Consider the following 17165-nt stretch of genomic DNA (forward strand, 5'->3'; position numbering starts at 1 on the left):
GCGGCCTGATCTATTGACATTTCGGTCTTGAAGGGGATGAAGTTTAGATTGAAACGCCCCCGAGTATACTGAGAGTCCCATTTGTGTTTAAAGTAGATGTGACTCAGCTCATGGCACATTCTTATACAGTAAAAGCCTGAAATAGAGCGGCCTGTTACTGCGTGTCAGCAGCGTCCAGACTCCGCTCCAGATGAGATCACCTAAGGGGGTGGAAAGGTGCTTGCGTCAGTGAGTCGGAAAATAATAGATGAGTTAAATCACTCTCATATGTTACAGGGCTCTGAAACACAGCCTTGGTAAGTGCGGTCAGCTCACTGTCTCTGTAAGGACAGTTTGTGCTTCACTGACTGGCTGTGTCTCACTTTGTCTAACAGGTTTAGGTTCTCCAAAACACCTCATTCCATCTCCTTTCCTTGCTTTACTGTTTCCATTTATGAGATGGTTTTTATGTGCCAAGTTTTTATGTAAGGCTGTAGCTTCCTGCAGACGTATATACAGAGGGAGAGCTCATTAACGTCGACTCAGTCTCAGCTGACTGCACTGAATCACAACTTTCCATGCCACTCTTTTCCTCTCCGTCTGAGCTCGGCTGGAATCTGTTGGGACAGTGTCTGTACATCCACATCCTCTTGCGGCTGGTCCCACTGCGTGTCTGCAACTTTTCATGACCAGCTCCAAGGTTGTCTTTTTTCTGTTTGCAGTTCCTGCGTGGTTCACCATCACTGCACTTTTAAGATGAATTACATATTCATGCTGGCATAGTTTGTCTGAGGCCACGTTGGTTATGTAAGCGCTGGTGTGGAATTAATTTACTGGTATGTGCGCTGTGCCACTTTTCTCCCCGACTGCAGTGCATTTCTGCGCTGTGATTTCAGTTTGATCATGAGACTGATGATTATGACTTGTCAGAAACACTGCAAGGTTATTTATTTGTCTCTTTCTGCTGATGCTTGGTTCAGAAAGCTTCGAGAGGAGACAGAGAAGCCATTTTGAGAAGATCAATGGCCACAGCCAGTAAAGAAATACTTTAACATGAAAGACTCAGAGAGGCTGCACATAAAAGTTATCTGCGGTCTATTTAAAGAGAGACCAGAGCACCAATCATTCCCTCATGAGATAGTAGAAAAACACATCTTTCTGTCTCTAACTTTGCTCACCTTCATTGACAGTGTAAAAAAAAAAAAAAACATTGATCCCTATTCATTTTAATTTAATTGATCTACCAAAATCATGTTTTTTAAATGGATACCCAGAGAACCAGAGTTCATCAAAAGAGGTCTGTTGATAAAACATGGGCAATAATATTGTGTAGATGGTGCAGGGTCATACACACACAGACAAAATATCATTTAGAGCCCCTTTCACACTGCACGTTGGTCCCGGAAAATTGGCAGAAAATTGCTGGGTCGCCTTCTGTGTGAACCGGGTTGGGGACCTAGTGACATTGCCGGGTTCAGTCCCAGAATGAGCTCTGTGTGAACAAAAGACAGAACCAATGCCGTAAAGAGTGTGTCGTAGTGATGGTCCACGTTATAGTGCGACTGTTTTACTGGGTGTTTTGAAGGCAGATCAACGTTCGCGATGAAAATAAAAAGGGCAAACTGTAATGAAACAGAGATCGGGTAGTTCCTCACTATCTGCACTGAAGCTGAGATCGTTCGCCAGCTTAAGTGAAAGTTACCGTGTCATTACAGGACCTTTACGGGTTTTTTTATGAATGCACAGACATACTCCAGGTAATCACTGACAGTGTGAAAGGTGCAAAATCTAGAGACCCGAGAACAATTGCCGAACACATTACCCATGTATTTTCCAGAATCGCAGTGTAAAAGGGGCTTAACACACTACACCAAAATAATCCAATAAACATTATTAAATGTAACACAAACACCCTAAATAAAGATACAAAACTATTTAAATAAAGAATAATTATGTGATGTCACACAGGCTTTTTTTTGTGAGGAGTTGTGGCCTAGTGGTTAGAGAGTTTGACTCCTAACCCTAGGGTAGTGGGTTCGAGTCTTGAGCCAGCAATACCACGACTGAGGTGCCCTTGAGAAGGCATCGAACCCCCAACTGCTCCCCGGGCGCCGCAGCATAAATGGCTGCCCACTGCTCCGGGTGTGTGTTCACTGCTGTGTGTGTGTGCTTTGGATGGGTTAAATGCAGAGCATGAATTCTGAGTATGGATCACCATACTTGGCTGTATTTCACTTTTTCCTGTGCAGCAAAAGTTTTTCTTCCAAAACCCATAAATCTGATGGTAAAATTCCTTATAATATGATGTTAAATCGTTTAATTTTTTTTACTGTTAAGGTTACAGTTAATTAATTTTTTTCCCTTTAAAAATGAATAATAATTATTATTATTATTATTTTAATAATAAAATATAAAAATAATATGTTGTGTTTTCCACATCCTAGTTAAAAGTTAAGTGGTATTGCCACATATTTTTTTTACATTGACTTATCTGATAGTACCATGTAAAGAATATGACACTAAAGCGTTTTATACTAAGCATTTTATTTTGAGCCTTTGTAAAACACAATCAGGCTACATTATGTACTGTGATTTATTCAGCTAAGTCTGGATAAGTATTTGAGATCATCTTTTTTATTTCAAAACCTTTTGAATTTGAAAAAAACATTGGCTAACAGTCATTTCTGCTGGACAGTAGCTTGTCCTTATATGCTCATCATCAGTAACCCATCTGTCTGTCCTCTCATCCATTCATAACTGAGAGTCTGGATTTGAGATTTTTTTTATTCTTTATCACTTTATTACCATCCTATCAGTGGCATCTCTTCAAAAATGGCCACTCTCACAGTAATAACAGTGCGGTGGACTCACAGCTCCTCTCCGTTCTGCTGTTATTCCAAGTGTCTGTTTCTGACCACTGGATTGAATTGAATAATCATTAGTGGTTGGAAATTCCTACCGTGGCAAAGAGCAGCTGACTCAGAAGCAACTGGCTCTGCTGAAAGCTTTTCTTTTTTTTTCTTTTTTTCGCAAATGCCCAAAATTGCAATGGGTCAAACTGAAGTCCAGTGAATAGTTCTTCCTTATAAATGCTCAATTCTAACCTAGATTAGTTCTCTTTACTATAAACTACCTTAACTGAAGTTTACCAAACATGTTGTAGTAACATAGAATCTACATTGGGTGCAATCGACAAATCAAGTGGTCTTTACTCAAAACCGTTAGCTCATAAGTTATTTTAAATTAAACATATGCAAATATATAATAAACAACAAATATAGCATTGCTGCCTAAAATCATTATTTAATGTGACTTATGTCTTTAATAATAATTAAAGATGCGGTTATACTGTACTTGGTACTCTAGCTATTTATGGACTTCCAAAACATGCATATGCATGCCACTATTCTGTGTGAACTTGATGTAAAAATGAAGGTGATTTTGACCAAAAAAACCCACTTTGTTTAGATCACACAGCTCCTGAGATGCTTGCACTCAATGTACTTCATAGCAGTGAGACCAAGGGAGGTTGTTCCCGCTGGCAGATGCTCAGTAATGGGCACCACGGCTGGCGTCTGGGCCTGTGCCAGCGGACTCAGAGCTGCACACTGGGTGAAACAAAATATCCGCGGTTGATTGGCAGGTAGTGTCAGTCCAGATGGCAGCAGCTCCTGTGTAGTATTGTGCGAAAAACGTCACCCGCTGCATATCATTCTGGAGTTTGAGCCAGCCGACTCTTTTCTGAAAGGCTCACTGGATGGGATGCCCAGGGAGGCTCAGACAGTGAGACAGGAGAGATTGTCTTCGGGAGGTTTGTGAGGCGGCTCGGGCCCCTGTTCAAGGGGGCCTTTAATAGAGCCCATATGCTTTGAGATGCTAAAAAGCTGACCAGCCCCCTGTCTTCCCTAAACTTTGAGTTGAGTTTCCCTCTCTCACTCATTCTTTTATGGGTTCCTCTACTTCACTCTGTTCGCCTGCCTGCGATTGATTTATGCATGTTCACTAACACTCCACCTGCTCAGGTTTGAATTTGCCTTTCTCTTATGCTCTATCGTTCTTTTCCCTCTCTACTCTGTGGAGTTCTCCCTCTGTTTTTGTAGCAAACTCTGGCTCCCTCCCCCTCTTTTCTTTCACCCCAGGCAGTGCACATGTAGGCCTCAAGTGTCATGGCAACAGCTCCAAACAGAGCCAAAAGCCTGCAACAGCAACAGGTTGGCAATGAAACTAGCAGGGCCAATAATGCTTGTTCTACAGGCAGTGTTTCCCTGTCGCTTTTAATTCGATCCAGCATTTCAACAAAGAAACATACAATTATTTGAGTTGAGGAGGACAGCTACAGGGATTTACCATGAAAACTTAGTCGCTTTACATGGAGAGATTAATAGCGGCAAAGTGGTCTGTTGTATGAGACATTTGAAATTCAAGTGAATTACTTAGGGCCAAAATGATTTGCAGACTTTGAAACTGTTTCAGAACTCTCATCCCATTATATAAAAAACCCCCGCATAAAATAGATTTCAATCGATTTCATTACTTTTTTGCTATTTCCTCTATGAAAATAAAAGTTTGTGTTTGGGAAGTTTACAAATAACTTGTGCATGGACCATTGTATTCATCTTTATCAATATTTTAGTATAAATTTGATATAAATATATAAAATTTTTACTTTAATTTTGCTTTTTTAGTTCACTTTAGTTTGCAGTATGACAAAATGATTTTTAAATGAACATTTCCTCATAATCTTATGATTTATGAAAAAACTTTAGTTTTAATCAGGATACATTAACAGATCAAAATTAAATCTTCTGAAAATCCTGAAAAAGTATTACACGTCCCACAAAAATATGAAGCAGCTGAACTGTTTTCAACATTTGGCATTTTATTTATTGAATACTTTTTAAATTCACTTACATAAAAAATTCAAGCAGCAGCAGTATGGTGTAACAACATTTATTTGAAACACGTGTATTTGCTACTCGCCACCTTATCTCCATTCTTTCCTTTCATCCTTTTTAATGGCTTTGGAAAACTTGCATCAGACGTTTCTCCACATTGCTTTGCTTAACTCATGCTTCATTGCAATTTTGTTTTAGAATTTTAGTTCTCCAAATCTTTAAAGTCTCTCTGTAAGCGATCATACAGGTGCAAATATTTTTGTACCATCTCAGCTATTCGAAACTCCAGTGTATTCCTATTGCTAGTAACTTAGTGTTGGTGTTGTTCTAGATGTTGTTCTCCTGTCTGACCTCCGTGGAATGAGAAACGAATCGAGGGGAGTTCCCGAACCCACCACTGATTGCGTAGTTGCCACAGACTAATGGAAGCTCAAAGTTGTTAGGAGCCAAAACAAACTCTCCCAGAATGTTCGGTTGATCAGCTGTTTCTAAATTATTTTGTTGGAAATGTATTTAGTGATTTAGGTTTGTTTTGAACCTGATTTTGTTCGAAATGACGACATATCAATTCATTCTTCGATTTCTTTTGAAGTATTTCGGGGCCTTAAAATGATCAAAATACCATTACAATGCTTCACAGTTGTTGCAGAAAGGCTTTCGAAAAAACATTTATTAGATATTGCACTCACAAATCAATATTTCGTCCATGAAACATTTTAGTGCTGTGCATATCTGCAAAAATCTGTATTTACTATAGAAATTGTCACTTGACTTCTATTTTTTTTATATCCTTGAGCATGAGAACCATGACACATCCAAATAAGTTTTGTAAACTTAGGTTGAGACATTACCTAAGACATCAAATCGAGGTTAAGAAGACTCATCTACCTTATCAATAAATCATACACACACTCCCTGTGATCTCATTCTACCTTGTTTTCCTGACAGAGAATTTTACACACATAATTAATGACAACACACTTAGTGTTTTTGTAGGTGTGCCAGAAAGAATAATCCTCATTCCCAGACAGCATGTCTGTGAAAGTGTGATCAGTGACTCACTGTCATCATTAGGAATGAAACTCCTGAATGAGAAATGAAGGGATGAAAGAGGAGACTGCATCTATTTATTTCAGTCCATCAGAGCATTTTAGCACACACCAAGGAGGATATTTGAGTCCATGACGACAATGACTCCCTCTCTCTTGCTCCATTGACTCTATTATTGCAAATGCGTCATTCATGACTAAATTCTGTTTCTCCAGATTTGGGCGCCAGTGGACTTTTCAGACTGGATAACATTGTAATTCAATTTATCAAGTCTTTAACTGATTTATTTGAGCCGGTCTTGTACATTAGTTAATAAGGACAAAGGAGGATGTATGTAAAAAGCTGAAGCTGAATCCTACTTTTACTATGCAGTAAAAGTATGTACTTTGCTGAGGATGGGGAAAGTGCATGCTTTCTAGTATGCAGAAACACTGTACACTAATACTGTGTACTCAAGTGTGTGTATGGAAGTAGGGCTGCACAATTAATATAATTTTTAATCTCGATTACAATTATGAATTCCACAATTGCGTAATCGTTCAAAGCGGCAATTAATCGTTCAAAGTCCACTTATGTTATTCTGTGTGCTTGAGATGTGTTATTTTCTTTCGACATGTTCTTTTAAATGTTTTTCCCATTATTTTCCTTTTAGTTTCAGTATAACATTATAATACCATTAATATTTGTACTTTTTTATCATTTGAAGCAGAAACCAATCCAATGTTTAGTTGACATTTGAGGCTTAATACTATAGAAAAGTTTTTTCAGTTAGTGTTTTCAGCTTATTTTCATATAAAAATATAGTATGCAGTTCCATCAAACAATGGTATGAACACCATTCAATGTCAATTGGTTTAATCGTTATTAATAATCGTAATTGCAGTTTCATGCGAATATTCAACAATTATGATTTTTGGCATAATCGTGCAGCCCTATATGTAAGTGTAAACTTAGCTAAATTATTTCTACAGCTGTAAATGCATGTAAAGAGATCTGTCACAAACACTTCAGTGGGGTTGTGGATTGCATTAGTCTTAATAGCATGAATGCACGCTTCAAAAATTCACTGGAAAAGACATGCCATTCAGGCTCCTATGACATACTGTGTTTTTTTTTTACTATAATTTGGGAAACTAATCCTAATCCTGTAAACCATATAGGATGGATATAATGTGAACTGCCTGAAATGGGACCAGTAGCTTATCTTATTATTATTAACATTGCAATACTAGCATGCAGGGCCATGGTGTTTATTTAAGGGATAATCAATGGCTAAATGTGCATTAAACGATTTGAATGCATGACGTCGAGGCAAAGTACCATCCAACACTTCTGTGAAGTGCATTCAAATAGTTAAAAAAACGAACTTGCTAATTTTCTCATCCTAAATAACAAAGAAGCTGTTAATTAAGCCTAATTACTGCTACAATTACTCTCCACTGCAAATATGAATAATTAATGAGCACACGCACACCTTGTAAGTGCAGCAACCTAATGTTTTTCAAAGTAGGTCCTTCAGTTCACTAACAGTGTGTTTAGTTTTCTGCTGCCATCACGTGATTGTTGATTGCAGCATGTTTGTGAATGTATCATTGTGTGTGTTATCTGATAGAGGGGACAAAAGCAGTGCAGCTGGCAGGAAGTCTAGGAGCAGGGCCACAGGCTGCAGAGCGGCCGGTCAGAGCTCTCTGGGGGTCTGAACGTGTGACTAGAACACGACACTGATGCATATCTATAACTCGTATACATGTAACGTTTAAATGTGGGAGAAATGGGATCGAGTGTAGATGATTAGAGGACACAATTGTGACAGGAACAACTGAGGAGTAAAATCAAAAGAACTAGTAAACAGTGTAAAGGCACTTTCATTAATTCACTGATTTAAAGTCTAAATCTCCATTTTTTTTGTGGTGGGACTACTACTATGGGCACACAAACCTTTTCCGACATTAGTGTTGTTATTATTGACTAAAAATATCTGAAAATTTGTTTTCAGTGAATGAAATAAACTAGAAATCAAATAAAACTTAAATAACGGAGGAAAAGCAAATGTAAAAAAAAAAAAAAGTTAAAAAAATTAAATAAGTTGGAGTACTAAAATAGCTAAAACTGAAAAAAAAGGATTGCTTTTATTTAAAAAAAAATAAAATAAAAAAATCATATAACAAAATAATTTACAACTACTTACAACTAAAACTGAAAATATGAAAAACAACAGTTAATTCCAAATATTAAAATGCTATAAAATATATATTACAAATGCTATATATGTAATAGTATATAAATAATGCTAAAATATCACTGCCAGATATCTGATAAACATGTAGCAAATGGCTGTTGTTGTTGAACATCAAGAAAGTGTGCAGACATTCACAAAAGAAACAAAAGGTTTACATTCACCTAATTCAAGACAAAAAAACTACCCACAGTTCCATTCAAACAAGAAAATGACATACCTTCCTTTTTAATATCCATTGAGCAAAATGTACCAGGTTTACAGGCAACATTATGTAACAAATGCTGTACAAGTTGTAATGAACCCTGGACATTCCTTTGCGGAATGAAAATGAGCGACTCGAAGGAGAGCAGGAAGGTAGAAGAATAATTAAAAGAAACTAAAGGAAAGGATAGAGTGACTAATGAGAAAGACTAGAAGGTCATCAGGGCACAGAGATCCCTTAATGATGTAAATAAACACAGTTGACTGCTTCAGTTCTCAGATGTTCCTGTTCCGCCGGAGGCCTCATAATCAGTAAACACAATATAAGTTTCACTGATCATTTTATGGTTATCACTTGAGTGCACAGAGACTATGCAGCTTTCACTTTTCCCTATTTAGGATACAAGGACGCATTCTTGTGGATTAATTGTCTATCTTTTCATGGGCTGTATTTATCCAAGCATGTACTTGTGTCCTCTCTTTTTTTGGGGAGCACACACACAGAGTTAATGAGCATGTGTTGTTGCATTTGCAACAGTCAGATGAGGTAGACGAGGTCAGCATTTCCTTTGTGCTGCTTCTACTTTTCTTTAGTTTCCTGCCTTTCTCTGAATGTTCATGTGCCTGTGAGGGTTATGTAATGTAATGTTTATTACGTTTTGTCTGGGGTACTTTGAAAATGGGCTTGACAGATTTGCATGACATAAAAAAAATCTTAAATTAGAAAACTCACTTGGCCTCTTCTGGTGAAGTGAGGAGGATACTTGCACAGTTAAGGGAAAAGCCTGCCGTTATCAGAACAAAGGCTTTGGTGTTGGATACCACAATGTCATGTCTAACGTCTCCATGGGAAGAGGCTTTGATCGGGATCTTCACACACATCAAATATCCTACCCCTGCAACTACACTTGAACCAAACAGAGACCAAATGTGATTAAGGGGTTTAGGGATTTCTGCCCAGAGATTTGGAGCTCTGCTGGGTTCCAGGCTCAATGCTGGCATTCCATCCTATTCTGCTTCAGACTCCGCAGAGAAGCTCCGTGATTCCCAGGGGATTCGCACCTCGCCACTAATCCTTTCCGGTGGCAGAGGCACTATTAAGACTTATCATAATGAGATTTCAGCCACCAGCCACCTCACTGTGGAATTTGATTAGAAACACCTGCAGAAGAGAGATGCACTATTCTCTCACTGTCGAGACAGGAGAGATCAAAGACTGAGCAGGAGTGAGAAGGTTGCTTTTGTATATATTATATTACATTATATTATATTATATTATATTATATTATATTATATTATATTATATTATATTATATTATTATTTTATTTTAATGTCAGTATATTAATAATTTGATTTTAATTTAATTTTCATTATTTTATAATTTAAAAACAAACAAAAATCTGAAATCTTGGCTGAAATAAGTTTAATTTAAAGTACTACAATGACTCAAATTAAAACTGATTTTTTTTTTTTAATTCATAGAAATGCTTTTTTTAAGAGGCACTTCATAAAATTACTAAAACTAAAATAAAAACTGAAAATATAAAAAGTCCATTCATAAATGCTCTAATATTACTGTATATCAATAAAACTAAAATAACACTGCCTGTTTCTGGTAAATAATACATTTATTTAAATAATACATGAAAAACATAATTAAAAATGCATAATGCAATATGATGTATAAATAATATAATTAAATACATAATATAAAATAGGTATTTACAGATTTGACAGTGTTGTGCAGCTCTCTAAAGCCTAGTGAGAAATACTAATATCAGTCACAGTTATTTAATTTTGTTAACAGCCAGTTTTATGTTTCTAACTATTCTAATTGTGTGAAGAAAAAATGTTTAAAATAAATATATATATACATAGAGAGAGAGAGAGAGAGAGAGTTGTATTTATTTATTTATTTATTTATTTATTTATTTATTTATTTATTTATTTATTTATTAGAAGGGTGATATTTGAATTATATCTTTCATTGAATTAGATCAAAATCAAATTGCCATTTTTTAAAAGACGAGCAGTATAAACATACTTTTTAATGAAATTATTTCACAAAGTGATGTTTAAGGGGTAATTGGTGACCATTTTCCATAAGCTGATATGATTCTCTAGGGTCTTAATTAAAAGTCAAAATCAGCTCTGCACCTGTTTTAGTGCATGTGTCTTTAAATGCTAATGAGCTCTGCTCATCCCGCCCCTCTCTTCTATGGAGTGACGAGCTGTGCTCTGAAAAACTGTTTACTTTAGCCACAGAACTTGCTAACTAGCACGTTATTAGAAAAACCCGACACTCACTTCTTCTGTAGGTGAGGCTGTATCATGAATGATTTTGACACATTGAGGTAGATTAGAGGGTTGCATTCCCTCTAAAAACAAAGGTAATCTACTGTTTCTTCAGCGGCACCGATGTCAGAAGTAAATGACGACTCCTATCTACATGATTACATCCAACAACAAAACACCTCAATCACTTAGGAGCCATTCTTATCTATATCTGGTCCAGTGCCGAAACAATGGTGGACTGATGAAAGCTCACTCAGGGCGGGTCTAAGGTAAAACACCACTGTCAGTCAACAATCATGGGAGGGGCTTGGGTCTGTGTGACGTAACACAGCCAAGAAGCTGATAATTGATTTAAGAAAGGTACTATTATTGATGGGGAATTAAAAACAAACACTGAATGGATTTTTATCATTATTTGGTTGATGTGTACAAACACTGCCAACACACATTTATGTTCAAACAACAAGTGTATTTTGCTTCCGATGACCCCTTTAAGTTTCAAAAGATTAGATATTATATAACAAAACAAAACCAAAGTGAATAGTTTTCACACATGGCTGGTCAGGGGTTGGAGGGAGTTTATATGGAAGAGGAATTTCACTAACCTTAGCAGAGATGGAGGAGCACAATATAATTAGCCTTTGAGATCTCCGACTGCAATGAGGAGGAACTGAAGGGAAATATCTGGGGGTTATTCAGCAGGGGACAGGTCACTGACCAGCTGGTTTGAAGTTCACAGGGTTGAAAGGGGCTGACCCGAGGGGATCTTCTCATTATATCTTATAGCTTTGGGAGAATGTCCAGGGTTTAGTTTGGGTTAGTGTGTTTGTATGAGGTGCAGGATATACTGAGGCTCCGTGAGTGGTTTGGAGACCACGCAACTCATTTTGGGGTAGCTTTAGGGTAACAGATGGAATCTGGGCTGAAATGGTGTAGGTTGGGTTTAAAGAAAGGGGAAGGTCTGGCTTTGAGGAGGGGGTGGAATTAAGTTGAAGAGAGTTTAAAATGAGTGAAGTGATCAATGATGATTCCAGCACGATGTGACCTTGTATTTTTCTGTTCTTGGACACACTGGAAGTTTCCAGCCCAAATCGTTTTCCCCTCAAGTGACAGATTTATTGTTGAGAGAACAGCTAAAATCACTCTGAATTTGACATTTTTAAATACTTAAAATGGATATGAGCAATTTGACTTCAGTTTGAAGAGTCAGGTTGAAATTACCCCATTTTAATGTAATTTAGATATGAAACAACATAATTGATAAAAACCACAGACACAAGAAATTCAGATGTGAGCAGGTAATTATAATTGTGCACAATGCCTCTCAGAGTAAGTTGAGCCTGAATGTCCACAAACACTTGACCAGTATAAAAACTTGTGTACAAATAGTTGCTTGTTGTTTTTTTGTCATAGTTGGTGTTTGTTTGCATTAAGGACTGATTGTTGTGCCCTGCAGCAGAGCCACATTAAAGTTAGAGATCTGGACTGGCTGCAGGAACATACTTTATAAGAAGCGCTGAAGCAGAAATACCTGATAGCCGTTAGTGGAACCATGTGCGTAAGCACTCACAGAGAGCCGCCCTGGAAACTGTTACTCTCAGGGAGTCACGCCATCCCTCTTTCTCCTCTTTCTCAAACTTTCTGTGTAATCTCATTCACGGCACTGTTTTATCCAAGTACTCTGCTATTAATATTAATATCCACATTCTCAGCTTTGACAGAGGAATTCCTGTTGCCATGTCAGAATGCACCTGGATTTATTTAGAGGAACAGAGCAGAATCTACCCTCCAACCTTTTAGACAAGTGTCTATCCTCTAGAGCAGCAGTTTTCAATCCCAGTGCTCATGCTCTCCTGCTCTGCACATTTTGTATGTTTCTGTTATCGCTTCAGACGTTTGTTGTATTCGAACGTAAGTGCCCTGCGAAATGGACGACACAGGATATTACACCATGATTCCAGTTCGAAGTGAACATATAAGTTCCATTCAAAGTGCACTGAAGTGTGCGAGACTTGAATTTAAATTGTATTCATTTACCGATGTATATGATGTCACACTTGTCCATGTGTGCAGATGTTGCGCAGCGCAAATCTGTGAATGAATGTTCCAACATTAGGTAACTTGAACAGATTTCCCCTGCTCAGGGAGTAGGGAGCAATGAACACTGCAGAGACCATGTCAATCGAAATCAGTCTATGATCAGAACATAGTTCATGTACGGAGCTTACTTCTAACGAGCTGATTATCTGAATCAGGTGTGTTAACAATGAGAAACATTCAAAATGTACAGATCAGGGGGTTGCGAGGACTGGAATTGAGAACCGCTGCTCTAGAGCATTCAAGGTACTCCGGGGGAAAAGGAAATTATTATATATAAAATACAGTGCAATCAGTTCGGACGTTGCACAGTGCTCATTCACAGCTAAACAAATTAGTTTTGAGTCTAGATTGAAATGTATTTAATGTTTTATCTGATCTGACTTTGTGCTCCGGTGGGAAGGAACAACAAGGTATCTCTTATTAAGTTGCTGGCAGGAGAGAGTAGCGACTGACTTAAGTTAGGGATGTACATTTCTAGTAGTTAGAACAATATTAATAATAAGGGTTAAATAGGTCCATATTGGTTTATTAAGGCCATAAGTCCATAAGTAATATACACCTAAATATGAATTCTTCCCAACAGATGGTAATGGTACATGGTACCATGGTATGATGGCCAGGAAGGGAAGGATGAGACAGCAGAAACATTTTCCTCCCATGCTTAAATCTGCTACTTTGACTTCATCAGAATTCAAACCTCAGCTGAAATGGCACGTGGGGGGCTGCGTGTGGATGAGTGAACAGAACAAGGAATGTCTTATGAGAAGTTTGAGTCAGACTGGTACTGGCTTTCTCTTTGCCTGTCTGTCCCAGTGGGAGAGAGTTCACTGGGATGGGAGTGCAGTGGGGTGGTCTGATCTCTCCTGGTGACTCAAGACTGTGTGTTCCTCTTGCATGTGGCTCTTTGAAGTGCATTGGGAGTGTGTTCTGAAGTGCACAGAGGGTGTGTGTAATTGATTGGACTGGCAGGCTTTTTGCAGATTACTCCACAGGGTCAGACTGCTCTTAGTACGCTGCAGCAGGCTAAATATATACCCCTCAATACCCATCCGAGAATTAAACTCTAACACTGATTCACAAACACATAACTCACTGCTAATGCTTGCTTATCTGTTTTTAATTGAGCTGTTACATTGCTTATTCATTCTATGTTGTGCTAACTAAGGGCTGTACAGTTATGGCATGTAATAGTAGAACGTTATTAAGGAAAAGTGTCTTTGGGGAGATGGACAAGTATTTTGGTGCCCACTAGTTCCAAATCTTAAAGGATGCTGTTCAATCCCTGCAAAGGGCACCGTTACCATTTTGCCCTTGTAAGCATTTTTTTAAATTGATTATATTTGCATCATAATTACATAATAATAATACATGAACAGCCCTAGGACCTGTAATTAGCATATTTCTATGTAAACAGAAAACTGGGGTGAGACATATAATCCTTTTATTTAAATAACCAATAGCCTTTCATTTAGCTATATAGAATATATATAAAATAGCTAAATAATTAGTAATTATATACTAATAATATATTAGATGACATTGATGAATTTTTTTTTTTTACAATGTACCATATAGATGGTCTCAAAGAAAACCGGCATTGACTAAAGGCTACGGAAGTTGAATTTTGATCTCATGTGGTCTTCAACCACAGATTACTGTAATAACTCAAGACTTTTAACCTCAATAACCTGTGATAAGACCATAGTCTCATCATGTGGAAATATTGTGTAAAGTTACAGGGAGAAATTGCACCACTTTGGTCAAGTGGCCATGTCTAAAGATTCATGTTTCTTTTGTGTTTGAAATCAGAAACTGTGCAATCATATGACCTCAAATTATATGAACCATTTTAAAAGTTACATGACAATCAGCCCATATGGACTGTAATCTTAATATTCCTTGTCTTCCTGTTTTTCTCTCCACAGAGTGTGTGTCCTGGGTGTGTGTTCACCATGGCTCTAGTTCAGGCACTGCCTGTGCCCACTGATCATCCCAAACCCAGCGCTGACGTCCAGCAGTGCTGCTCAGTGTCTCACACCCCCCCTGTAGCTGCGGCTGGCACCATGGGTTCTGTCAGCAGCCTCATCTCTGGACGTACCTATCAGGAGCGTCATTGCCGAGCTGCCAGCGACTTTGGAGCCAAGTATCGCAAACCCACACCAGCTACGAGCTGCTTCAGACAGCAAGAGGGCACGCTGCGCAGCACCAGCTCACAGGAGCAGCTTCTCACCAGCCAGCCTCCTCTACCTGCTAAGACCAGGTCCTCTGCCCTCATCTCTGCTGGCAATGGCAACTATGGCTATTTGAATGACGAGCCAGTGGGTGACTGGAATGATAATCATGTGACCACATGCAGCCCGTCCAGTGATACCGAAGAGCCTCCTGATAACAGAGGCATGAATGGTAACATTGGTGGCCCTCCTCCCAAACTCGTCCCAGTGTCAGGCAGGCTGGAAAAGGTGAGTCTGGGGTTGTTTGGGAGGTACACATAAAATAAAAATCATTACAGCTCTAACAAGAATAAGCACAAGTGGTTTAAAAGTAGTACAAGCTACAAATTTGTTGTTTTTAATGAGACCATTTATTTTAGTAAGTAAATCAAATTTGCCCATTGTTATATTGTCATGGTTTCATTCATTTGTTTTACTGTAAAAATTGGCTATTTATTTTTATTGATCGAAGAGAGCCTTTAATCATTGCAAAATGTCAATATGCCATCACTTACTGTACACATTTAATCAATTACACCTCAGTTACATCTTTAACCAAAATAGTGGTTGCTGTTGTTGGCTTCACATTACCATTCAAAAGTTTGGGGTCAGCAAGACTTATTATTGAAAACATTATCATTCAGCAAAGACACAATAAGGACAGTAAAGATATTTATAATGTTACAAAAAAAAAGTTATTTTAACTTTTTATTCAACAAGAATTCTTAAAATTAAAATCATGGTTTCTGCAAAGATATTGATAATGACATTGATAATAAGAAATGTTCCTTGAGCATCAGATCATCCTCTTAGAATGATTTCTGAAGGATCATGTGACTTACAATTTAGTGATGAATACTAAAAATGCAGCTTTTATTAAAAAATATATTAAAATACAAAATACTCACTTTATATAATATTTACATTTATCAGACGCTTTTATCCAAAGCGACTTACAGTGCATTCAGGATATACATTTTTCTTTAGCGGTATGTGTGTTTCCTGGGAACAGGACCCACAAACTTTTGTGCTGCTAACACAGGATATAACATATATATCTCAAAAGTATTGCTGTTTTACTGTATTTTTGACAAACAAATGCAGTCTTGGTAAGCATATCCTTAAAAAAAATTAAAAAATCTTACCAACCCCAAAGTTTTGAACTGCAGAGTAGTCATTGTTTTAGTTGAAATACATGTGTGTTTAGTTAAAATAACATTTACGTTTGTTCACAGAGTATGGAGAAGATACTGATCCGCCCCACTGCCTTTAAGCCTGTCGTGCCCAAGAATCGCAACTCTGTGCAATACCTGTCTCCACGATCAGGGGGCAGTCTGTCTGAAAGCCAAGCAAGCCTCAACCTCTTACTCCCTGGCACTGGAGCAGGGTTGGGCTGTACGGAGAAGCGTAACTCTTACAGTGGGGGGCGCAATGCACGGAGTAGCCAGTCCTGCACTATGTCTGACTCAGGCCGCAACTCACTTTCCAGCCTACCCACCTACAGCAGCACAGGGTACAGCCTGGCACAGAGTGAGGTACCCACCGGGCACATGGAAACCACACGCTCCGGCGGTGGTCACGGACACTCTAACTCCGACAGTGGTCGGTCATCATCCAGTAAGAGCACAGGATCTTTAAGTGGCCGTGGCCAGCCCCTCTCAGACAACGGATCGTGTGGCCGATCCCCAGCTCCAGGAGAAGGGTATGAAGGCGTCATGCGGGACCTTGAGGAGAAGCTGAGGGAAAGAGACCTGGAGCTGCAGCAACTCAGGGACAACCTGGATGAGAACGAGGCAGCCATCTGTCAGGTGACATTCATAGTTTTCTACCAGCTATTTTTCCATTTGACAGGGAATTGTTATACAGTGGATACAACATAAGTAAAATCATGTGTCTTTTCCATGCAGGTGTATGAGGAGAAACAGAAACGTTGCGAGCAAGAGTTGGAGGACCTTCGTCAGAGCTGTGCATCAAAAATGAAGCAGGTGCAACTGAAGGCCCAGCGGGCACAACAGGTTATGCAGTTGCAGGTGTTTCAGCTGCAGCAGGAGAAGAAGAAACTGCAAGAGGACTTCTCCCAACTGCTGCAGGAACGGGAGGCATTGGAGAAGAGATGTGCCTCATTTGAGAAGGAGCAGACTCAGCTAGGTCCTCGTCTAGAAGAGACAAAGTGGGAGGTGAGTCCACATAGCCAT

General features: G+C 38.5%; 1 protein-coding gene across 4 annotated transcripts in view; it reads left to right on the top strand.

The window, feature by feature from the left end:
• The window catches only part of LOC113057147 (leucine zipper putative tumor suppressor 2 homolog), a 62752-nt gene that overhangs the window by 42127 nt on the left and 3460 nt on the right, over positions 1-17165 (top strand). For all 4 annotated transcript variants that reach the window (XM_026224270.1, XM_026224268.1, XM_026224271.1 and 1 more), the window contains 3 exons: positions 14686-15219; positions 16206-16778; positions 16878-17147. In XM_026224270.1, coding sequence (XP_026080055.1) covers positions 14713-15219; positions 16206-16778; positions 16878-17147 — 1350 coding nt within the window. In that variant the 5' untranslated portion in view covers positions 14686-14712. The remainder of the gene's footprint in view (positions 1-14685; positions 15220-16205; positions 16779-16877; positions 17148-17165) is intronic.

This window comes from Carassius auratus, chromosome 38, assembly GCF_003368295.1.
Source record: "Carassius auratus strain Wakin chromosome 38, ASM336829v1, whole genome shotgun sequence".
Taxonomy (NCBI): domain Eukaryota; kingdom Metazoa; phylum Chordata; class Actinopteri; order Cypriniformes; family Cyprinidae; genus Carassius; species Carassius auratus.